The 25,694-nt window shown below is 33.2% G+C and overlaps 2 protein-coding genes across 15 annotated transcripts in view; both read left to right on the top strand.

Annotated features, from left to right (window-relative positions):
• Positions 1 to 3,669, top strand: part of LOC129920252 (uncharacterized) — a 28,203-nt gene extending 24,534 nt beyond the window's left edge. For all 9 annotated transcript variants that reach the window (XM_056001528.1, XM_056001529.1, XM_056001534.1 and 6 more), the window contains one exon: positions 2,763 to 3,669. In XM_056001528.1, coding sequence (XP_055857503.1) covers positions 2,763 to 3,535 — 773 coding nt within the window. In that variant the 3' untranslated portion in view covers positions 3,536 to 3,669. The remainder of the gene's footprint in view (positions 1 to 2,762) is intronic.
• Positions 3,670 to 7,139: 3,470 nt separating this feature from the next.
• LOC129920248 (semaphorin-1A) overlaps positions 7,140 to 25,694 on the top strand; it is an 88,099-nt gene continuing 69,544 nt past the window's right edge. For 2 of the 6 annotated variants that reach the window (XM_056001511.1, XM_056001515.1), the window contains exons 1-2: positions 7,141 to 7,850; positions 22,248 to 22,514. In XM_056001511.1, coding sequence (XP_055857486.1) covers positions 22,358 to 22,514 — 157 coding nt within the window. In that variant the 5' untranslated portion in view covers positions 7,141 to 7,850; positions 22,248 to 22,357. Of the gene's footprint in view, positions 7,851 to 13,469; positions 13,489 to 22,247; positions 22,515 to 25,694 lie in introns of those variants that run through there. The other 4 variants (XM_056001517.1, XM_056001513.1, XM_056001516.1 and 1 more) reach the window with 4 other exon arrangements.

Below are 25,694 nucleotides of genomic sequence, written 5' to 3' on the forward strand. Positions count from 1 at the left end.
GTTTTTCTTCATTAAACAGACCTATTGTATTTTTTGGCTAATATTTGACATTTTTAAACTAAACCACCTAATAAATGTCAAACCAAACATATATTTTCATTGGATCAAGCCTAGGAGTTTTTGAATGGAAAACTTCAATTTTTTTTATTTTTTTAAGTAAACAACTATCCCCTTACTACTATCCATAGCACGAGTATAAATTCATGTGACAGATTGGCTATAGAAATCTTATCGAGTTTTGCGTGACGAATATTATCAGGTTGCCAGAGAATTTGATAGTAATTTCCTGAGTGACAACTTTTTTTTATTTTTGTACAAATTATCGTTGTCATTGACGTATCAATCAAAATTGCAAAAAACCCATTCATGGTGTATTGGGTAAAGTCTTTGATGATTTAATCATAATGTTTGCTTTATCACAACCATAACAGTGAAAAATTATAATTGGAACAAAGATAAAGACATTTAACTGGTTAAAGTGCCGAAAATCAATTAGTTAACTTTGATTAGATTCATTATGGATATAAGCTCTTAAAAAAAAAATAATCGGCGCAAAGTGTATGCAGATAAACTCTACAAGTTATAACTTTGTTGGGCGCTTGTAGATACGAATGACATATCATTTTTTTTTTTTTTGCAAATCAACTATGGCATACGGAATTAGAACCCAATCTGAAGTAATACGTCAAATAGTCACGAAATTCATGCTTTAAATTTATTATGGTGGGTTGTCTCTTGTCTTCAAGTTGTCGTCCACTTATATTTATCGAAAAAGACATCGGTGCTTAGGACGTCTCATAAAAATAATGTGTCATAGTTCAGATTGCATCAACTTAAATTTTTCAGCTGGATCAACCGTCTTCTCCTCACAAACTCTTGCATTTACGTGGTTTAAAAGAAAGCAAATAAAAAAGAGCAAGTATACGCCACAGTGCACTTAAACGACGTGCAAAATCATTTTTTTTTTTATTCATACCGACGAATCCTTTGTGACTATTCTAGTTCTAGAAAATGGCAACGTTCTTATAGAAAAAAATACAGTGCCAAGCTTAAACAACTGACAGTTTGCTTGAAAAATGAAACCATATTGTCCACAGCTTTGAATCCTATTATTATAATCAATATTAATTTATAGAACACGTTCTTTACTACGTTAGGCTCGGTAAAGACATGCAAACTTTGAAAGCACCGTTCTGCTCTGAGACCTTAATCATTCAAAACACGTTACATCTTCAGAAGCGGACCTTTGAGTTCCTATCGTATTTCTGCAGAATCTATGGAACAATTCCATAAAACTCCTTTGAAAGAGCTTTTAACTATTTTAAATAAATTAATAAAAAAAATTCAAGTAGTTAAAAAAAGCTAAAAGAACTTTTAACAGTCGATTATATGTCCTAAAAAACCTCATAGTGTATTGTGCATTTGAAGTTTGCATGCGTTTATATCGAGTCTTATGCTATCTATAAATTATTTTTAACTTAAAATAAGTTGAAATTAAAATTTAGGAAAAATATAATTAATACAAATAAGTTTTTACTTTCATTCATATTGAACTTTTCGTTTTGGGACTTCTTTAAAGCTTTTTAAAAACAAAGTAAAGTCAGTATAAGAATTCTTCATCCCAAAAAGCCTGCTATAAATTTTTTTCGGTGAGTTTACTTTGATACTTTTTTACTATAAAATTCTTTAATTTTTTTCTAATTAATTGTTTTAATTGTGTGCTTTTTTTTTCTTAACGAATTGAATAACTTCAAAAATGCCGATTATGTTACAATAATATTTAGCTTTTTTTTTAAATGTATGTACATATAAATATATGGAAGGATTTATTTATTTATATGCCTGTGTGAGAAATGTGAACAAATTAACAAAAAAAAATGCTTTTATAATTTTTGCCCATATTTTAACTAACGAATTTTCTAAATACATTTCAACTAAAGTCAAGTTAAAAAAGATAAGAAAATTTTCATGTTTCCAAAATAAAATTGAGTCAAAATCATTTGATGCGAAATAGTATAAACGTCATCTTAACTGTCAAACTGTCAAAAAATCAGATAAAAATCATATATCAAATCATAATCAGCAAAAAGTTAAGATATTTCAGCCAACTTAACATTTGACTTTCCTTACCTATGGTCAGTAGTGTACTTCCCTAGACGAAGCTAAATTTAACAAAAACTGAACGAATCTAAGCAATTTTAGGTCGAAATCATAAATGCTTGGATTTAACTTCATAAAGGAACAAATCGTAGGATTTTGAAACGTCAGATATGATAGGCAGAAAGTCTGACAAGATTGAAGTGACAATGTGCAATGCCAAGTTTCTTTTCGAAACGCCAAATATCCAAGTCAAGTTGCTAAAATAACGACAACTTAAAATATCTATCTAATTTACTTGAGCAAGATCTTGTCTAAACTTAACGACAACTGAACGAAAAGTAGAAATCATTCATTGAAAGTACTCGAAAGATTCCCATTTGCTTCTATAAACACTTACAGATGTTATTCAAGCACCTATAAGGCTTTATAGAAGCAAAATTGTTAGTCGGGTCTGTTCTTGTATGAAAATTGACAGGTGTAGATTGGCTTTTAATGACACTTTGTGACTTACATTTTGCATCAAATAATTTTGAGCTTGATAACTATTTTATTCTGTTTTTTTAACTGGGCTTTTAACATTTTTATGATATATATGCTATGTTTCATTAACCTCCCCAACACCAACAAAAATTTACATAATTTTGTTTAAATTTTCCTTACAGACAATCTCGATGAAGCTGTCAAGATTATCAACGGCCCGCCAGTTGTCGCTGCTGAACCAACAACAACAGCCGAAAAACGTATTACATTTACCATCACATCGGATTCCTCACCCGAAGATGCTCTATCACTAAAATCAAAGGCATCCGATGGTGGTATCACAGAAGAAACAAATTCAACTTCATCAACTTATTCACCCAAATCTACCACCGACAAATTAGATTCAGTGATTGATGAAGATGAAAAAGATGAAGTTATTCTCCGTCCACGAGCCATAGATCGACATCAGCATTTGAAATTGAACATTTCACCACCGAAAAGACCTTTGCGCAGTGCCAAAAGTGTTCCACACTTTAATGTCCGGACAGCAGCCAGTGAAACAGATATATTTGCTATATCTGGTTCGATTAGTCGCATTAGTATGACACCGGAAGTTCCGTCCATATCGTTTAGTAATTTGCCAAAGAATTACGAAGATACACCGACAATTGAAAAATATAAGGTTTCACAGAGTTTGTATTCGATTCAGACGGCCAATCAGGCAAAGGCCGGTCAAGATGATTACTCAATGCCAAGGTATTTTAGATGTTCGGCTCTGTTGACTCAGAGTTCGGATAATTTTCCATCTTCTTCGGCTAATTCATCGACTGATGATATAACACCGAGAAAATTGGAAAAGGAAAAGAGTAAACGATTGAAGGCATTGCGGGAGGCACTTCCCCCTCTGTCAATACCATCTCTTCGCAAACGAGATGAGACTAAACAGTTGGATTAATTTTAAATAAAATAATTTTATGCATCACTTTGCAGCTCTACATGCTTCAATGTAATTTTATAAAAAAAAAAAAAAAAGTATTTCCTTATTTTTTTCCTTAAAAAATGGTAGCTACGGTTATTTAATGATATTGATATTGTAAATTATAGTTTTAAAAAATGTAAAAAAACAAACACATTAAATTTTTTAATATTTAATAATATTATTTTATTACATGTAATGTATTTTTATTCATAAAATGAACTTTGTAAATTAATTAAAAACAAACAAAATTATTTTAAGATAAATAGTATTTTATTTAAACGCATTTTTATCATGCTACATTTATGAGTAGGTACATGATCTTTATTCGTTCTTTGGGCAAGTAATTTCACAGCACACAAACAGATCTTATCATCATGGACTCATTCCAAAGATATTTCTTGCCATTCTTGTTTTTTCTTCTCATTCGCACTTCACGGTGAGAAAGAGGTATCAAGGTGATATTTCGTGATAACGTCATATAAAAACAGGTTGTGTTCTGCCGCTATCCATCTTTTACTCGGACTCAGCGGCCGATAGAGTGGAGAAGAGATAAATGTGTCACAAGCCAACGCTTGGGTCGATAGTGCATATTATCGCTTGTTTTGCGCACCGCGCTCTCGCTTGCACGCTTAGAGAAAAAAAAACAAAACCATCTGCAAAAAAAATTTAACTCAAATTTAACCAGGTCCCAGTAAATTTTTAACAGCTGAACAATTTATACTCACCTCAATAGTGTCAAAAATTTTACACGGTGTTAACTATTTAACGCAATTCACACATGGCCTTAATACGCAGTTAAAGTTAAATTTTAGCTCTTATGTCCCATACAAGATTCTCTCAAAAATTTAGCTGAGCTAAAATTTATTTAACAATAGGTGTGTTTTTTATTACCACCGGGCTCAACTGGTTAAAAAAAATGCCTCGGGGCTTAGCGAGAAAAATTGGCAGCACTGCATACTAAATGTTCCGAAATCAGCTGACACATATTTTTTTGTCATATTTTTCGCTTTTGGGTTTTCTTGTGTGTTTTTGAAAAAAAAAGTTTAACTAACTATTAAATAAATATTTAAAATAATAATTGTCATTCCAAACATCAGTTTTGATGTTTTTAAACAAATTCTAAACAATTTACGAACAAGTTAATTTGGTAGCACAGATTTAAATCTGTTGAAAAAGTTACCCAAGTAACAATTTTACTTGCATAAGGTCCATTTTGTTCGATTCGACAAGCTATAGTTTGTATAGGTTTAGTTTAAGGCTTACTTACGCAAATCATCCATTTTGGAAAGAAAGGAGGTCTCCTTTAGGCTATCTAGAAGTGTTAAGAAGAAGCCTTGTAAATATCAGTTAAAGAAGGCCTTTATAAGACCTGTTTGAACCGTTCTAAAGAAACCTTGTATTTTCAAGTGACAGAAGGCCTCTATAAGACCTGTTCCAAGAGGTTCTTGTAAGTATGCAATGTTTTCATCTCGTAAGTATGCAAAGTTTTTATCCTGCAGATATGCAATGTTTGTAACGCATGTGAGGTTTCAATTAGTTCCCAATTTTCCACCCATCTTTTATATTCAAGCATGGTCTACTGGTAAGGTGCTGGCTTGGTATGCAGAGGTACGTGGGATCGATTCCTGGCAGGGCCATGTGATGAAAATAAAAAAATATGTTCTTTTTCAATTAAAATAATATTCTCATCATTTCCGAAAAACAGAAAAAGCAGTGGAATTTCCAAAAAAAGGAAAAGAAACAAAATAGGAAAAAAAATTAAAATAAATAAAATAAATAAATATGTAGAAAATGCAAAACAGAAAAAATCAAAAGAAAATAAAAAAAATTAAATACTATTCAATAAATTCTTTTTTTTTATGCATAAATTCAACATTTTCTACAACACCTTCAACAACTTCTATAAGGCCTTATTATAACATCCTACGCAAGTAATCCAGTTTGTGCATTAGATAAACCCTCTGCAGGAAGACCTCCGTAAGGCCATTTTAAGCTGTTTGTCACAAGCTGTTAGCTTGTGGATTTCCTGTGAAGGAAAGTCCTATGCAATTTCGGTAAAATGCGCCAAAATGTTTTGTATAAGACCTGTCCTTCTTGTTATGAAAGTCAAAAAATAGCTTGCATTGACCCTTATGAAAGCTAAATTGTTACTTGAGTAAGCCCAGAGAATTCTCCTGGCTAAACAACTAAGCCCAAGGGGCTAAAGTGTTGTTGCATTTAACATGTAAATTGCTTAGCAAAAAATGTAACCAAATAGGTAAACAAACAGAATTTTATAAGTGCTGCGAAATAAAAAACCGAACAGGCTTAAATGTCTACATGTCAAATGGAAATTGGAAATTTCTTACATCTGTCATTGTCCTTGTCTTCTCTTTCTTGTTGATATTTCGATTTTGACATTTTAAACATGGTGAAAACCAAAACAAACCACATTTATTAATAAAAATGCAGCAAAAGAGAGGCAATTTTAAATTTCTAAACTTTATCACTTTTGAGCCTTAACTACGTGTTGACCTAAATAGTGAAAAAGTACAAAAGTGAACATTTTCAAACTGATTTTGTGATGATTTCTCAAAATGACAAAATTAGAAAAGTGATGCAGAAAGCTTATTATTTGGCCTAATTATTTGTATACTCTTTTTTACAAATTAATTGCTCTAGCAAAAAAAAATATTTTCACTCTCAAACTTTTGCAAAAAGTGGCCAATGTAGTTAAGTAGTACTAGTTAAGTAATGTAGTTAAGTACCTAGCTTAGAGGATATAATATATGGAGTGCTTGTGCTGTTAGTTCCTTGAAGCTTTTATAGAGGGCTGTAGTTTCTTTAAGTTTTTCGATGAGTGCATGCCTCCATTTTATTTTCATTTGATGGCTGTCATCAACAAGCGTGTTTATTTACAGCTGCGGAACCGGACTCGCATTGAAAAACGAAAGCAGCGACCCCTATCCATGCATATGGCGTTACAATGTATTAGGTATAGGAACAAGCACTCCATATATTATATCCTCTAAGGTACCTAGTTAAATTTAGACAGTAAATAGTGCGTGTTTTTGAAGTGTTGGTTTTCACCAAGTTTTTTCAAAAAATGCAACGGTTACTGAGTTTTTCGTTTAATATAGCTCATGGTGTTTTCTCTTTCACATCTTTCAATCCTCAGATTGAAATTTTGTCAGATCTAACTTAACAATTTATATGCAGACTATACAAAAGATGTAAAAATATAAAATTTTTCTATAGCTGCGTTCCTTTGGAAATATTTATCTATTTTTTAGTACTTAAAGCTGCTTTGAACTACTTTTTCAGTATAGCAAAGTAGATCAAAGTAGTTTTAAGTACTAAAAAGTAGATAAATATTTCCAAAGGAACGCAGCTTATATAAGCCAAAATTAAATAATTACAAACTACAAAAGTATAAATTTGCCTTAAAATTTATCTAATGTACTCCCACCATAACTCACATTACTTTACGTTATTACGTTGACATCTAAACCTCCCAAATCTATCCACCACCAGATGTCCTCACCATCTCATCTCATTTTGACACATTGAAAAACAAAATATCGATTCGAAATTCAACTCCTGAGTGTCGGTCGTCGTTGGACTACTAAAAAAATTTTCCCCATAAGTTTTTAAAATGTCTGCCGTGTAACATTAGTTTTTGTGGGTGAAACGTTCGTTCGTTCTACGATTTTTTTAATTTTTCATTACTAAATTGAAACGAAAAGATCTCAAAAATATTAAAAATATTTGCATTAACATATGATTAATCATAATTTATATTCAATTAAATGAATATAATCGATTCTTATTCAAGAAAATTGAAAAAATAAAAAGTGCGAGAGAAAAACGACGAAGAAAAAACGGGCCGACAAATTTTTTTTTCCATTTCTCCCCCAATAGATACAGGATACATAATCTATATTTTATACAGTGCGTGTGTGTGTGTGTGTGTGTGTAGAGGTAGTGTGTACCTCCTTCATCAACCTACTCTACCACCCTCAATTTTTTTTTTTTTTTTTAAATAAAATAAAGTGATTTTGATTGAGAAAATAAAATAAATTTCCATTTCGAAGGTTTTTGTGTTTATATTTGCATGGAAAATATAAGAAAATTCAAAAAAATATTCAAATAATGCCACCTACAAAAAATCTATCAAATATTCCCATCAGAGACAGTTGCAGGGAAATTCACCACAAACACAACCAGAACATCTCCAGCATCAGCGGCAGAAAAATTCATTGATTTTCGGTTTTCTCTCCATCCTTTGATGGTGTGGAGTAGTGTGGTTAGCGTATGTTATTTGTATTGTCTTTGTGTGTGCATTATTTCGTCGTCGTCCACCGACAAAGATAAAAAAAAAAAAGAAAAGAGAAGAGAAAGTAGTTGGAAAAAAGTTTATCGTCTGCCTCTGTTTTAGTGTTGTTATCCTTATCTGTTTGACGTGTGTGTGGTGTGTTTATTATTTTCCGTGTCACTAACACAATTGTCATAAATATATTTGTGTGTGTCATCCACATGTAGAAGAAAGAAAAGGCCGCCTGTTGTCTCGCTTATACTCGTGTATATTGTATCCATCTCATTTAATCGCGCATTGCATTAAGTGGTTGTCTTCCTCTTTTTGTACAAATTGGTGTTGTGTTTTTTATTTTAAATAATATATATCTCTCCCTCACTTTGAATGTGTGCATTTGTTGTGTAGATTTTTGGTTGCTCTTTGCCCGTTTATACCGTTATAATAAAAAAAAAACCCTACTCTAGTACACGTATATGTATACAAGTGGGAAATTTTCTGTTCTAGTTTTTTGTTTAAGTGTTGGTGTTGTCTGAAAGAAAATTCATATAAATGCAACTGTGTTTGTCAAATTAGAAAGAAAAAATATACAAAAATCTAACATAAATAAAAAAAAAATAAATATCGAATTAGAGAGAAACGAAGAGAGAGAGAGAGTGAGAAAGAGGAATATTTTATGTTTTTGTGTACATTTCGGTGTGTGTCGGTGTCCGATTTGTTTTGTTTTCTTCTTCTTCTTCATCTTCTCACGATCGTCATCATGATGATGGACTGTTAAAAATTTAAAGAAAATACATTTGTTTGCATGGAGATTATAATATTTGTATGCAATATAATTTTGTATAAATTTGTTTAGAAAAACAATTTAAAACATCCTCCTCTCCCAAACAAGCAAAAATATAATCAAAATAAAATAAAAAAAAAAAAAAACAGGATTTCCCATTTAAATAACTTGACACACATTTGCAGTGTGTGCGGTACTCAAAGAAATAATGACCCAACGAAGGAACAACAACAACAACAACTGCAGGACGACGACAAACGAGGAATAAAGCAAGTTGTTTTTTTTTGTCATTTTTCTTCGCGGAAGAAGTTCACATTTGTTGTATGTGAATTTAAAGGCTCCGTGAAGCCAGAACTGCGACCTCAAAATTTTTGAACCAAATTTGTCTAATTCGTTTGTCCACCGTTTGTCCATGTTTGTCCACCCAAAATTTTCGTTTGTCCACCCTTCAAAAAAATTTTAGAGCAAATTCTTTTTTTTATAGGAAGTCTGAAAATTGAAAAATCGTCTAAAACGGTCAAATTTTGAGATAGGCGTATAAAACCAACTGCAATCGTTTGTCCACCTCGAGTTCTATATACATACCAAATATTATCGTTTTTCCACCCCCCGTTTAGGAGCAATTTAAAAAACAAATTTTGCACTGAAAAATTAAAACTCCCCTAAAATCCCCAAAAATCAATTTTCATCAAAAATTCAAACTGCTGTCGTTTGTCCATCTCGAGTTCTTTACGTATACCAAAAATTATCGTTTGTCCACCCTCTGTTTAGGAGATATTCCAAAAAGAATTTTTTTATAGCAACTTAAAAAAAAGTACGCATACACCACAGTGTACCTCTACTGAAAATTAAAAAGTCCTCAAAAATTATTATTTTTCAAAAATTCAAACGGCAATCGTTTGTCCACCTCGAGAAATGTATACAAACAAAAAATCGTCGTTTGTCCACCCTACGTTTAAAAGATATTCAAAAAACAAAATTTGTACTGAAAAATTCAAAGTCCCAAAAAATCTCCAAAATTTGACTTTTTTCAAAATTTCAAATTTCTGTCGTTTGTCCACCTCGAGTTCTTCACGTATACTAAAAATCGTCGTTTGTCCACCCTACGTTTAAAAGATATTCAAAAAACAAAATTTGTACTGAAAAATTCAAAGTCCCAAAAAATCTCCAAAATTTGACTTTTTTCAAAATTTCAAATTTCTGTCGTTTGTCCACCTCGAGTTCTACCCGTATGCCAAAAATCGTCGTTTGTCCACCCTACGTTTAAAAGATATTCAAAAAACAAATTTTGTACTGAAAATTTCAAAGTCCCATAAAATCTCCAAAATTTGACTTTTTTCAAAATTTAAAATTTCTGTCGTTTGTCCACCTCGAGTTCTTCACGTATACTAAAAATCGTCGTTTGTCCACCCTACGTTTAAAAGATATTCAAAAAACAAAATTTGTACTGAAAAATTCAAAGTCCCAAAAAATCTCCAAAATTTGACTTTTTTCAAAATTTCAAATTTCTGTCGTTTGTCCACCTCGAGTTCTACCCGTATGCCAAAAATCGTCGTTTGTCCACCCTACGTTTAGAAGATATTCAAAAAACAAATTTTGTACTGAGAAATCGAAAAAAAATATTACGCATACACCAGAGTGAAAATTTCAAAATCCTCAAAAATTACTTTTTTTCAAAAATTCAAACGGCAATCGTTTGTCCACCTCGAGAAATGGATACAAACAAAAAATCGTCGTTTGTCCACCCTACGTTTAAAAGATATTCAAAAAACAAAATTTGTACTGAAAAATTCAAAGTCCCAAAAAATCTCCAAAATTTGACTTTTTTCAAAATTTCAAATTTCTGTCGTTTGTCCACCTCGAGTTCTACCCGTATGCCAAAAATCGTCGTTTGTCCACCCTACGTTTAAAAGATATTCAAAAAACAAATTTTGTACTGAAAATTTCAAAGTCCCATAAAATCTCCAAAATTTGACTTTTTTCAAAATTTAAAATTTCTGTCGTTTGTCCACCTCGAGTTCTTCACGTATACTAAAAATCGTCGTTTGTCCACCCTACGTTTAAAAGATATTCAAAAAACAAAATTTGTACTAAAAAATTCAAAGTCCCAAAAAATCTCCAAAATTTGACTTTTTTCAAAATTTCAAATTTCTGTCGTTTGTCCACCTCCAGTTCTACACGTATACTAAAAATCGTCGTTTGTCCACCCTACGTTTAGGAGATATTCCAAAAAGAATTTTTCTATAGCAGCTCTCAAGAAAATACGCATACATTCCTTAGTAAAAATAACAAAAACCCCAAAAATTTTTTTTACAATAATTTTAGCACTAATTCTTATTCAAATAACTTAGCACTTTAATTTACCATACTAACTTAAACTATTTATATGAACTAAATACAGTAGCCCAAAAAATTTTAGGAACAAACAAAATTCGTGATTCTTTTTTTAGTGATTTTTGATAAGCTGTTTCTCAATGAAAAATAATCGTATCATGACAAAACAAAAAGCATGTGAAAGCTTCATTTTTCTGGTTTTACAATTTTAGAAGTAAAGATTTTATTTAAAATGGTGAAAGGCTTATCTTATTTGTTTTTAAAGACTTCATTTTCAGTCTTCAAACAAATATTCATATTCTTGAATTAAACTATTCATACCTCAACAACGGATCACTTTATAAAAAATGAAAGGATACATTTGAAATACCTAATCATTTAATTTTCAAAAAAAAAGTAAGTTACTAAAAAAAATTTTCTTACTGCAAAATTAAAAATTGTCAAACAAATTTTTGGCTTTTCATACCATTTTTGGATTTTCATATAATTAGATAAAGTGAACCTAGTACTGAGAGAGTGCTTAGTTATTTGAATAAGAATAAGCGGTAACATTTTTGAAACAAAAATTTTTAGGGGATTTCAAGGTCCCATGAATTTTTTGTTTTTTTTTAAATATCTTCTAAAAGTAAGGTGGACAAACGACAATTTTTGGTATACGTATAGAACTCGAGGCGGACAAACGACAGAATTTTGAAATTTTGAAAAAAGTCAAATTTTGGAGATTTTATGGGACTTTGAAATTTTCAGTACAAAATTTGTTTTTTGAATATCTTTTAAACGTAGGGTGGACAAACGACGATTTTTAGTATACGTGAAGAACTCGAGTAGGACAAACGACAGAAATTTGAAATTTTGAAAAAAGTCAAATTTTGGAGATTTTTTGGGACTTTGAATTTTTCAGTACAAATTTTGTTTTTTGAATATCTTTTAAACGTAGGGTGGACAAACGACGATTTTTAGTATACGTGAAGAACTCGAGGTGGACAAACGACAGAATTTTGAAATTTTGAAAAAAGTCAAATTTTGGAGATTTTATGGGACTTTGAAATTTTCAGTACAAAATTTGTTTTTTGAATATCTTTTAAACGTAGGGTGGACAAACGACGATTTTTGGCATACGGGTAGAACTCGAGGTGGACAAACGACAGAAATTTGAAATTTTGAAAAAAGTCAAATTTTGGAGATTTTATGGGACTTTGAAATTTTCAGTACAAATTTTGTTTTTTGAATATCTCCTAAACGTAGGGTGGACAAACGACGATTTTTTGTTTGTATCCATTTCTCGATGTGGACAAACGATTGCCGTTTGAATTTTTGAAAAAAAGTAATTTTTGAGGATTTTGAAATTTTCACTCTGGTGTATGCGTAATATTTTTTTTCGATTTCTCAGTACAAAATTTGTTTTTTGAATATCTTCTAAACGTAGGGTGGACAAACGACGATTTTTGGCATACGTGTAGAACTCGAGGTGGACAAACGACAGAAATTTGAAATTTTGAAAAAAGTCAAATTTTGGAGACTTTTTGGGACTTTGAATTTTTCAGTACAAATTTTGTTTTTTGAATATCTTTTAAACGTAGGGTGGACAAACGACGATTTTTAGTATACGTGAAGAACTCGAGGTGGACAAACGACAGAAATTTTAAATTTTGAAAAAAGTCAAATTTTGGAGATTTTATGGGACTTTGAAATTTTCAGTACAAAATTTGTTTTTTGAATATCTTTTAAACGTAGGGTGGACAAACGACGATTTTTGGCATACGGGTAGAACTCGAGGTGGACAAACGACAGAAATTTGAAATTTTGAAAAAAGTCAAATTTTGGAGATTTTTTGGGACTTTGAATTTTTCAGTACAAATTTTGTTTTTTGAATATCTTTTAAACGTAGGGTGGACAAACGACGACTTTTTGTTTGTATACATTTCTCGAGGTGGAAAAACGATTGCCGTTTGAATTTTTGAAAATAATAATTTTTGAGGACTTTTTAATTTTCAGTAGAGGTACACTGTGGTGTATGCGTACTTTTTTTTAAGTTGCTATAAAAAAATTCTTTTTGGAATATCTCCTAAACAGAGGGTGGACAAACGATAATTTTTGGTATACGTAAAGAACTCGAGATGGACAAACGACAGCAGTTTGAATTTTTGATGAAAATTGATTTTTGGGGATTTTAGGGGAGTTTTAATTTTTCAGTGCAAAATTTGTTTTTTAAATTGCTCCTAAACGGGGGGTGGAAAAACGATAATATTTGGTATGTATATAGAACTCGAGGTGGACAAACGATTGCAGTTGGTTTTACACGCCTATCTCAAAATTTGAGCATTTTAGACGATTTTTCATTTTTCAGACTTCCTATAAAAAAAAAGAATTTGCTCTAAAATTTTTTTGAAGGGTGGACAAACGAAAATTTTGGGTGGACAAACATGGACAAACGGTGGACAAACGAATTAGACAAATTTGGTTCAAAAATTTTGAGGTCGCAGTTCTGGCTTCACGGAGCCGAATTTAAATTCGAAGGACGTAAGTATATGGGAATTGGGAGAAATTATCAAATGCAAACACACATTTAAATAAATTAAACTAATTTCATAGGCATATTTTAATGTGTATGTGTTGCATTTTTATTCTTATTTTGTGTTTTTGTTGTTTCCTTGTTGGGGAAATGATCATTTTTTCTTTATGAAATTTCTAATTGGTTTATTTAAAATGTACCTGAGAAATAATAACTGCAACCTGTGTGAAAATTCTAATTCAATTATATACATATTAAATGAGCTAGTTTTTGTGATTATAACACAGTCTTAACTTAACTCAGTTTGATTCCTCGATTTTAATAGAGGACTTCCGAATAAATCTAAAATTATTTGAGTGTATTGGTGCAATGCCGAATTTCGGGGGGCAAATAAATGCTGCAGATTAGACAAAATCTGAGAATTGCGAGTTGGAACGTTGTTGGGAGTATGACAGGTCGAAGTTTGGAGCTGGAAGAGATGATGATGAAACGAAATGGCGAAACACGGGAAATAGGACTCGTTTTTTTGGACAAAAAATTACAAGATGTTCTACTAGGGAACGGAAAAGGGCATGAACGGAATAGGAATCATCCTTTGAAAAGACCTCTTAGGCAGCATAAATTGTCAATTTCAAAATCTAGGTACCGTTTGATGTCCCTTAAATTGGTGATTAAAGGAAAGTTGTGGAATATTGTCACTGCATATCGTCCCCTTTCTGCTTAAAGCACACATTAGCTCCCAAATTGGATGAGAGTAGGTATGTGGAAAAGGATGCATTTGACTAAATTTTCACCACTTGCTGAAGGACATCCCAAATGAACATTTTTGTTCTTGACCGGAGATTTAAACGATCATGTCGAGAAGCGGTGTTGATCTCCAATCTTATACGATCTGATCGCATACCTAATCAAAAGTTACATTCTTCCAATCTACAAAGGAAAGGGTAATACGCGAGTCTGTGATTATTACCGTTCGATTAAGCTGATGTCACACATCTTGAAGATCGTTGAGCGTGTCAGCGGGTAAATCAACCACACATCGGAACCAAAGTATCAGAATAATCATGAAAACTAAGTGATTCCTCGGAAGATTTGCATATCGTGTTGGCTCAAAGGTCCAAGACTTATGTTAACTTCCAAACACAATAAGTTTTAGAGGGAAAGTTACAAAATGCTTCCCCTAAAATAACTCACTGGCTATACACTGCGGTCATCAGACCTATTCTCACTTACGGGGTAGCAGTTTGGTGGACTGCTCTGGAAAAAGTAACATATCGCGACAAGTTAAGCAAAGTCCAACGTTCAGCCTGCATGTGCATCAGCGGAGCTCTCCGTTCGACACCTTCCGCCGCTCTTGATATATTACTCAATCTTCCACCCATTGATATATATTCAGCAAGCAAGTGGCCGCGAGCACTGCTATTCGACTCCAAACCATCTCTCAATGGACCAATAACTCTATTGGCAACACAAATATTCTGAATTCATTCGGATCAATCTACAGTCACTCCGACTACACCACCCCACAATTGGTTTTTGGCAATAATTATGAAGTCACCATCCCAAACAGATCAGAATGGGACAATGCCGAGTTTCTGAGAGATGATTCAATTCATTTCTACACATATGGTTCTAAAACCAATGACGGAGTGGGTGTCGGTGGTGGCTGTTAGTCTCTCCTTTCGTCTCCCTAATCACTGCAGCGTGTTCCAAGCGGAAATAATGGCGATTAAAGAAGCATTGACTTGGCTCAAAGGAAACGTGATATCTACATCGGATATCTGCATCTTCTCTGATAGCCAGGCCGCCCTTAAATCGTTAGCTTCGATTTCAACAAACTCCGTAACTACCCGCGAATGTCGATCATCTCTCATGGATATGTCAGAACAGTATAACATTCACCTCTTTTGGGTGCCGGGTCACAGAGATATTCTGGGAAACTGCGAAGCAGACGAACTCTAATACCAATTTTACCCAACAAGGCAAATATTGGTATACCAATTGCAACGTGCAAACTCATGCTGAAGAAAGAAGCTATAGAGGCAACAAACATACGATGGTCAAACATTATAACTTGCCAAACGACCAAGCAGATCTGGCCTAGGCTAGATCCAAAACGTTCAAAAAAATTTATTGTCTCTAAGCAGATTGCATATCAGCTCTGTAATAGGTGTCTTAACAGGACACTGTCTCATAGGTAGACACGCCATAAGACTTGGCGTAGTCTCTAACGACTTCTGTAGAAGTTGCCTTGATGAGGAAGAAGAAGAAATAATTCAACATCTTCTCTGCTCATGTTCTGCCCTTTCCAGTAGACGTAAAAAATACTTGGAAAAATATTTCTTAGAAGATACTAGTGAACTAATCAATACTGACATCTTCAACCTTCACCGCTTCATTAAAAGCTGCAACTGGTTTAATTAGTGAGGAATTTTGCAAAATCATGGTATCACAACGGACTAATAAGTGGTCTAAGTGTGTCAGTCGTTTTCCTGACAGCCATTTTAACCTAACCTAACCTACAAAATCCTTTATTTGAAAATAATAAAGTTTAAATATACAGTAATTAATTTTATTTATATACAGGGTGTCCCAAAAGTTAACGTCGAAACGAAAACGGTAGATAGGGTAGGTGGTGACAGTTATCAGAAAAATAATACAAAAAATCGCAGCCATATATTTTGGGAGTTATGGGCATTTGAAAAAAAGTCGAAAAAATGGTCACCCTGTGACGGTTTTTCATGTGCCGTGACTACAAATCTTAATTTTTCTCATTTTTTTCTTTTGTTTTCATTTTGTTTTAACTTTAACTTTATTAATTGTATTTTGTTATATTGTATAGTTGTAGTTCGGTAATCCGAAACAATTCTCGAGTTTGCTAACCATGTAATTTACTTCTGATAACTTTTGCACTTTTCGTCTATTTTCGGACCTGAGGAATTTTTGGTTTAGGGTTTTGGCACAGTGATGTGATTTTTTTTTGTTTGCGATAAAATAGAATTTTGTTTTTATATAGGTACTTCTACTTATAGCAAATAGTATAGTCTCAGTCGCCAACCGATTATTACACTATTAAAGACTTCATAGACTTCAATTAATGGATAGAACTTCAGTTTTAAAGAAAGAAAACAAGTATGCAGGTTTGGTACTCACGTAATGTACGTTTTTGACGTTTGTGAAATTCAACCTTGGTCAAAATCAGCTAAAGCTTGTCGTATTGATAGAAAACAGAAATCATTCACAAGGGTGGAGTTGATCTGTTGGATTAGCTTATGGGCCGGTACAATATTTCTATCATGGGCTCATAGTGTGAAATACCAGCATCACCATTTTTTTGATTTGGTCGGTAGCTTTTTGGGCGGTAAGACTTAACGTCAAAGAATGAACTTTCTAGAGTTATACAGCGAAGAACAAAACTACACAAGATAATTATGCTCAATAATGTTTTCCATTCTCTTACGTCAAAAGCTATCCGACAATGTCTCTAGCATTTTTGTTTAAAGCCATTATTGTTTAAAATTTTGAGAGCGGCATAAGAACAAAAAACTTTTCATGTAATTCAAGTATAGTATTTTGAATGTTATTTAAGCTTTAAAAAGTATGCAGATGTAGTCACCGAGTCAAATGTCTTTTTTTTCTCACATGACCTTTAAGACCTTTTTTTCAATAATGTGGTTACTGGTTATGGTGCTTCAACTTCTATTGGAATATTTAAACTAGAATTCGAACTTTAATTTATTCATTAAATACAAGACGACTGTTTCTTTTTTAAAAGTTTGTATTCCTCTTGAGTTTCTGTCAAATAAAAGCCACGTGCCCAACCAAATAATATCAAAAGTAATGCATAACTCAAAATCATACAAACTCCCCTCATTATTATAATGCATCCAAATCCACATTTTTAGTGATTGCAAAATTCCAGTATCGTTATAAATATTCAATGAAGTCCCAGATTTATTGTAAAACTCAATGCCAACTGGCAACCCAACCCCAAATTAAAATCAATTTACGCATTCTCGTTTCCCTTCTTGTGTGCACGCCGGCCGTGCCGGCCGCGCCGGCCGCGCCGTGCGGTCTTAAATTGGGATTAAATCATCCACACAGAGGGCCATAGGACAATAAGGGTGTGTAGTGTGTCGGATATACCTCTATACCCACTTACATACGGTACTTAAGATATTGCCTCATCGTCATCACATCAGCAGACATTGCAAAGTGAAGATTACGAGGGGGACTGGACTGACTTGAATGCGATGCTATAAAAAAAATATAAACCAAACTGAGTACAAGTTCTTTTATTGGTTTTATTGCTTGAATCGTGTGATCGTCTTAAGTTTGTTTTGTTGATGCATTTATTCATCTATTCGTTTTTTTTTTTTTGTTTGTTCTGATAAAAATAATGCCAGTATATGTCGTGGATAAGCTATATTTTCTGCGTTGTTGGAAGCTAAAAATTAAGCCGGCAATGGGAGTGTGTATTTTTTTTTTTTTTCCTTTAAGAAGATTAAACCAATATAGCACATTAAATTTACATATATGCTTTGCATTCTTTGGGGGTCGGGGTCGATATCGTTAGAAAAAAAAAAAAAAAAACTAAGTAGAATTTACATCAATGTTACAATTGATGATTAAGCACATTTCTCATCGTTTGTGTTATTTATTTGACATTAATGATTGTCCCAAAGAAGTTTTTTTTTTAATTACAAAACAAAAAAATATGAACAAATGTATAAAATAAAGCTATTGATACCTACTGTGTGAATACTTTTGTTGGGACCAAGTTCTTAATATACCCCAATATTAGGTATGTATTTACATGCAAAAAACTGTTACTATTTAAACCTTGAGTTATTTGGCAAAAAAAAAAATTCCCCAGTTTTCAACGGGCTTATAGGCTCAATTAGGTTGATTTTTGGTATCCGGTTTTTTTTAGTATTCTGAATTTTTCGCACTTAGCCTTCAAAAAATTTATCCAAACTCATCGACAAAAAAAAAATAACTGATGCACTTTAAGACCCGTCATTTTACCTTCACGCAAGTACCTAAAGACTAAAGTACAGTAACTAATACATATTGTGGGTAAAAAGCTAAAACCACGAATCTGCAAAGTTGTAGTTTTTAACGCCTTCAAAGTTTTGGAAATTCATGCAATCTTATGGAAACTTGCGCACCGAAAATTGATAGTTAAGGCTTCCAGCCAAAAAAAAAAAGAGGATTATCACAGTGAAAAGATTGACTGATAACAAGTAAAATGACGCATTAAAGTAAAAATGTCCAAAAATGCAGATTCGCGGTTTTGGCGTGGTGCCGACTATATTCAATGAAGAGTACTGAGAAAACATTCTTATTCGTATGTCCTCTAAGTCGTGAACTATTTTGAGTATTCTGTGTAATACCAGACAGAAACTAGGCAGTTGGAATACATTTTTGAGCCTTATTTGTTTGTCCATTTTTGTTCGCTCAAAATTTTAGTTTCTTTTCGTCTAACGGCCAATTTCTTCAAATAAGTCCTTAGTCGGCCTAGTAATCGGTCTAGATTGACCAGGACCACTTGTACTCGGTCCTAACAAGGACCCGATCACAAATAGTTTATTTTGATATTTTAGAAAACTCAAATTAAAAATAGAAAAAAAGCAAATAATAAAAAAAGACAAAAATTTTCCTGCATACAATGAAAGTCTTATGTATTTGGAGAAAGCAAGAATGGATCAAAAAGAAAACCGATTAATAAAATACTGACAATCCAGGATGAAGAGAATTTTATAGTTTGTCGAAGAGTGTAAAAGTTTTGAACTGTCGCTTCTAGAAACTTTCGTTTTTTTTATTATTTATTCACTCTCCATTATATTTAAAGTCACCAATAAAAATTGAAAAGCTGTTAAATCGCATATACATATTTTAAAATGTCCTACTTTTAATTTAATGGAGAGTGAATAAATTGGGCCTTAGTCGTAGATGAACTCTCATATTAAAATAAGCTTAAGACCGATATTCCAAACAACATTTTCTTCAGCGATATTTACGGTGACCATATTTCTGGAAGCGAAACCCGGGACAAAAAATTCGTTCGATTGTTTTGAAAATATTGATTATTCAAAAAAAAAATAAATTTTTTAAAATGAGTTTTCATAATTTTTCCTTATTTTGATATCAAGATTGCCTAAACGATTTTATGGGAGCGTTTTTGTTAAAAACATTTAAGTCGCACTCGAAATCAGAAATCAAGAAAATGGTTTTATAATAATGTCGGAAGAGCTGTTTTTTACATATTAATTTTATTTTAAATGATTTTGAAATTGTATGATCTTTAACAAAACTTTTAACGTGTCCTTAAAAGTTTTGAAACTTATCTGGGTTCTGTACTCTTTCATAGCTATGTTGTTCTTTATTCGAAAATATTTTTCCTGGTGTAGCAACCTGACAAACAGAAGCTGGAACTAAATAATTGACGAACATTTAAAATTAAATCTAAAAATAAAGCCTAGTCTAGAAGCGAAACGAAAATTTTAATACAAAACCAGCACAACGAAATCGTAAACGAAAATTTTGCTTTTCGTTGCACAATACGCAGCTTAGGCAACGAATTTTCTTACCTGTTCTAGAATGTATGGAGAGTTTTCCATCGTTTGTCACTCCAACTTATTTGTCCAGGCAATTTGTATTGCAGCAAAATTTTTTTGACTTTGGAGACTTTTTTCGTTTTGCTTCAGCAGCGTACTAGGCTTAATGCTTTATCCGAAAAATTAGAAAATTTTTTATTTCACTCACTGTTTTCTTGTTTTCCGTACAAAGCATTTAAAATATTGAATATAAAAATTAGAGAATTTGCTAATACGGGACAATCACACTTATAATACGTCCCGGGTTTCTTAAATAAAAACCGGGGCAAGCTGTAGAACAGTCCCAGGTAAACCAGGACGGATGGTCACCATAGCGATATTTCATATTGCTCACTCGCTGGTTAGGTAAACAAATCCAATTTCCGCATATAGGACCCAGAAAACCCATAAGAGAAGGAAGAGGTGCCTAAGGCTACCAGAAAAACTTATTGTTTGGATTCTTCGAAAGGTATCATTAATGCGTATTTATTGGTCAAATTTCAATGGGCAGACGGTTACTGTCAAATCGGAGCTACATGGTCGAAGGTATTTTTTTTTTGTGGTTCCAACAAGATAAAGCAGCAAGCCACACAATACGACCAATTAAGGTTTTATTGTTTGAGAAGTTTCCTGGAGGCATACGATTGGACACCCTTTAATTATTTTGTGTGGTGCTACTCAAAAGACGCGCATTAAAAACCAATATCACTCTAGTTATTGCCCAGTAACTCTGCTATCTCTAGATAGAACAGTCATGGTATTACTATAAAATCATTGAGTGCGAACTTTTCTCTTTTCCAATCATTTCCACTTTTAAAGTAAAATTCATTTTCCAAAATCGTAGATGTCACTTGTCATTCGACTAGAGATGCCGCGAACATTCGGATACTATTCGGTATTCGGCCTATTTTTCTAGTATTCGGCCGAATAGTTTCACAAGCTTCACAATCCTACCGAATACCAAATGGAGAAGAAAAAAGACATAAATTGTTATACCAAAATGTGTGTTTTATTAAAAAATTGTAATTTTAGTACTTATAATCTACTAAACTCTGGTGAATGAAAACTATTTGTTCCGCATTTGTTGGTAGTAAACGATTACGTTTATCTTTTCGTAGACTATTCCTGCTTCGTAAAATAGTCTTTCGCTCTAAACACTTTTCTTAGTAAAAGAAAGGTAGACTTTAGCAAATGTTGTCAAAATATGAAATTTTGTAGTATGAGTTGACCACCACTTGTATGGGTCCGCGCGCCGTTCGATCTTGGCGAACAGTCCTCATATATAATTCGATTTTAGATGTCTACCTTTGCAGTAGTAGGTAGTGTATTCAGACATTTATCTTAAAAGTAGTTCAGTTATTCATCGTTACAATACGATGTTGTTGGGAATTTTTTAAGCCTCATCTATTCTTGAGACAAAGTATAAAATTATGAAATTACCAACGTTTTTTTCTGAGTGTTCTTTGGCCGAATATTCGGTATTCGGCCGAGGAGCGTGGCCGAATATTCGGTATTCGGCCAAATCAATGTTCGCGGCATCTCTATATTCGACCTATTTTATCTGTTTGGAATTATATACAAGACAAGTTTGGTAGACATTTTATCATATCATCGGAACGTCATATTATTTTATTGTTATCTCGAATTCGATTTTTGTATCTAGGTATTGTAAACTTGTCATCAACAGAATATCGTATAAATAACAAAAACTTAAAATGTGTCAACGGAGAATAGCCATCAATAAACGCCAATCTTTATCCGCCTGTGTTAAATTCTTACACGAGCTTCACAAGCCTTATTAAATATTAAATATTTGGTATGTCCCTCCTACACGACAAGAAAGACTCCTATTAAGTTTTTTTTAATGTTATTGATTTATCTTCGAAATGAACTAATAGATAGATTTTAAGATAAAGTTTTTATGGTAATGTTAGTATGGTACGGTTTGAAAAACAAGCATCAAAATATGCAACACACATTTTCGTCTATAATAATAAAAAATTCCTAAAATTAACAAAATTACTTCATGAATACCAAATCAAAATAAATTCTCATCCAAATAAGACTCCAATAGATACAAAAATATAAAATTAACATAATATATTTAATATCAAACCAAAATAAGTAACCTTGATTTTTGTTTCTATTTTTCTTTTCTTTTTTTTTAGGGAACACGCCTCGAATTAACGTGGTAACATTGTGGTGATTGAGATATCTTGATATCTAATCACACAGAGAGAAATAAATTTTGTCTAAAAAAACAAAATAAAATTTTACGATGACCACATCCACATATTGGCATGATATGACGCCGAAACTATTGCGAGAACTATGCATAAGCAAAACACACATCTTCCTTCTTTTAACATTGTACGTGATTGGAAATCTAAGTGCCTGGCAGGAAAATGTTCGACCGAAGCTTTATGTGGAATTGGGTAAGTCTTCGTCTCTTTCAAATAAAGTTAAAATATCTCAAAATAAAATATATAAATAAATGTTATTTAATCGGATGTCTATCATCCAAAGAGGAAAAAAAAGAAGAAGTGTTGTAGGTATCCATAAGCATATAATATATATATTTGCCATGACTCCGCAAAGAGCGGAAATATTCAAAGAATTTAGTAAACCTTAAAAGGATTCAAAATAGATAGAAATACATATTTTTATATCGATAAATTCAATTGAGTGGTTTACCCGTCAATTGGTAGGGTTATATGGCTTTGGCTACCGCAGATACTTGAATTTATTTTGCGAACATTTAATCCGAGTCGTTTAACTTATAAATTCAGCCCTCCTCACAGTTTTGTGTGTGTTTGGTTTTTCCTATGAAATGACATTTTGTGTGTATCTCTGGAAATGTATCTGGTTAAGACGACATATCAGTTAAGAAGGCAGCAGGCATATACCAAAAAAACAAGTCATGGTATGTGATAAAGGTTTTTCCTTTTCGCCGAATACAAACGAGTATTATGGGCATATAAGCAGTTTTTTTTTTTTTTCTTTTTTAATCGATAAACGGGTCATGGGAATGGATGCTCAATTTTTTTTGGGGGTATTTCCCAGGATATAGTAGAATTATATCGATGATGCGATGGTGGATTTTCAAGGTCTTCCAAAAAAACATTTTAAGCGATGATGATAAAAAGTTGTTGAAACTTTTGGAGCAGATAAAGCAATTATCTTTACTTTTTTTTTCGGAACTGGCAAATGTTACTATGGCATTAATCCTGGAAGAACATTTTACTTCGACCATGTTTTATGGAAGTGTTTATTCTCATTTTTTACTATGTCATCTTTATTTAGTATCGAGTTCTTTGTTTGTGAAACTCGGTTTGGAACCACACCGATTTTGCTTCTATAAAACCATCAAGAACGCCTCATAGACATACCGTTCGCGTATACTAAAACCAAATTATCGGCCGACATCGGGTCGGAACTACTCGGGCGACTTTCTCGGACTGACTTTGTGAAACTTGAAGTTAGGTTAGGTTAGGTAAAATGGGCTGACAGTTGATGTTGTTACCGTCACACTTAGATCAATGTAGATCCCTTGTGATACCCTGAAGTGTTAAAACCTCATTAAAAAAGTGTAAACCTATGAATCCTATGGTTTGTCGAGCCATTTGGTAGACTTGACAAAGTTCAGCAGGCTGTTGCCTGACAGTTTTGATAGTTCTTCTAATTAGTTTAAGAAGTAGTTCCCTAAAAATGTTTTTCTAGTGCGGCAGAGAGCTGGGCAGTGACAGAGGAAGTGAGTGGTGTCTTTCTTTTCGTCCTCATTGCCGCAGCCTCTACATAGGTCATCTGTGCTAAGCCCTATTTTCTTTTTATGGTAGCCCAGTAGGTTATGTCCCGTTAAGATACCTATAAGGGATCTTAAGGAAGGTTTACTGAGTAGTAAGATCTTATTAGATTTTTTCTTGTCGTAGTTCGGCCAAAGTTTCCTGGTGTGACCGCAGGTATCTATGAGGTTCCATCTTTCATTGGTTTTTTGAAAAACATGTTTGACGATATTTCGTTTCATTTCACATTGTGGGATTCCGATGTCATGGTCTATGAGAGAAGGATCAAGTACAGAGCCTTCCCTTGCAAGGTCGTCCGCTTTTTCGTTGCCGAACACATCACTATGGCCGGGAACCCAGCAGAGTCTTACATTATGCTGCGTACCAAGAACCCTAAGCTCTTCGCGACAGCAAGAAACAAGCTTTGACTTGATTAAGGTGGCAGAAATCGCTTTTATTGCCGCTTGGCTATCAATGAAAAAGGTGATGTCAGCAGGTGATATCGCCATCATGGATATTTGTGTAGCAGCATTTTTCACTGCCAGTATCTCGGCTTGGAAGACGCTGCTGTAATCGGGAAGTCTGAAGGAACTGGCAATGTTGAGGTTTTCTGAGTAGAAACCTGCACCAACCCCAGTGTTCATTTTCGAGCCATCAGTGAAGATGGTGATAGTTGACTCATTTGAGAAAGGTACACTGTTTTCCCAATCTTGTCTGTTGGGGAAACTGACATTAAAAGACTTGTTGAAGTCTAAGTAAGGGGTCATGTAGTCTGTTCTTACGTTGTTACCAATGTAGTTAGAGAGGATCGTGGTATGACCGCTTTGACTAGTACTCCGCAAGTGTTGGTTTGACTTGAAGTGCATATAATAATTGTTTTCAATGGAATATTTTAAAGAAATTTATATTTTTGAAAGTTCATACCGCCAATTTTTGCAAAGAAAAGACTTTTAGCAATATCTCTATTATTGTAATTTTTTTTTTTTAAATTTGTCCCAGATAGGTGGCCTGTTGTGAATACTATTAATTCATTTTTCGGTATCCATATTTTTTTCCGTGAACTTTAAACGTATAAATCAAATCGACAATGGACGATGGTTATTATCGGGCGTCATCGTACGTCAATGCACGATGTCGCTTTCAGTGATGTACGCACTCTCTTTTCTTTCTATGTTCTTGGTTCTATTATCGGCCGACAACGCCCGAGCATACTTCTGCCGATGACGGATGACGAGAGCCGATAAACATTAGTTTATTACGGTGTTCACATTGGACTCAGTCCTCCGACTCTCGTTCGTTCGCATTGTGAGAACAGAACAAATCGGTCAAAATGAGTCGGAAGAATGAGTCCAGTGTGAACACCTCCTATGAAAACCGATCTATGTATGTGTCAAATTCAAGAGTAACTGCTGACAATTTGAAACTAACGTCAACTTTAAATCTGTTTGATAACTTCTAAAGATAAATCATGCAGGACGTGTGTCTACGTTGTGTAAAAAAATGCCGAGGAACATTTTGAATCGAAACAAAATTTATGCAAAAAAACAAAACTAAAGACGGTCTTCACATTGGCGTCACTCCGCCGATTTGTTTTGACATTTCTCTGGTGCTTTCTCATTTGCATTTCAAGGTGATACAAAATTTTAAATTCATTTAAAATTTTTGAACTCACATATTTGTCAAAAGGAGTCGGCGGATTGAGGCCAATTTGAACACAGTCAAATGAGATTTTTTTACGTGCTAAAAACGAGTTGTCCTGGTAGATCCTTCAAATGTCAAACGTGACAAAACCTTTGTATTTTCGATTTAGGTATTTCAAGATGCACATTAAAA

The sequence above is a fragment of the Episyrphus balteatus genome, chromosome 4 (genome assembly GCF_945859705.1).
Source record: "Episyrphus balteatus chromosome 4, idEpiBalt1.1, whole genome shotgun sequence".
NCBI lineage: Eukaryota > Metazoa > Arthropoda > Insecta > Diptera > Syrphidae > Episyrphus > Episyrphus balteatus.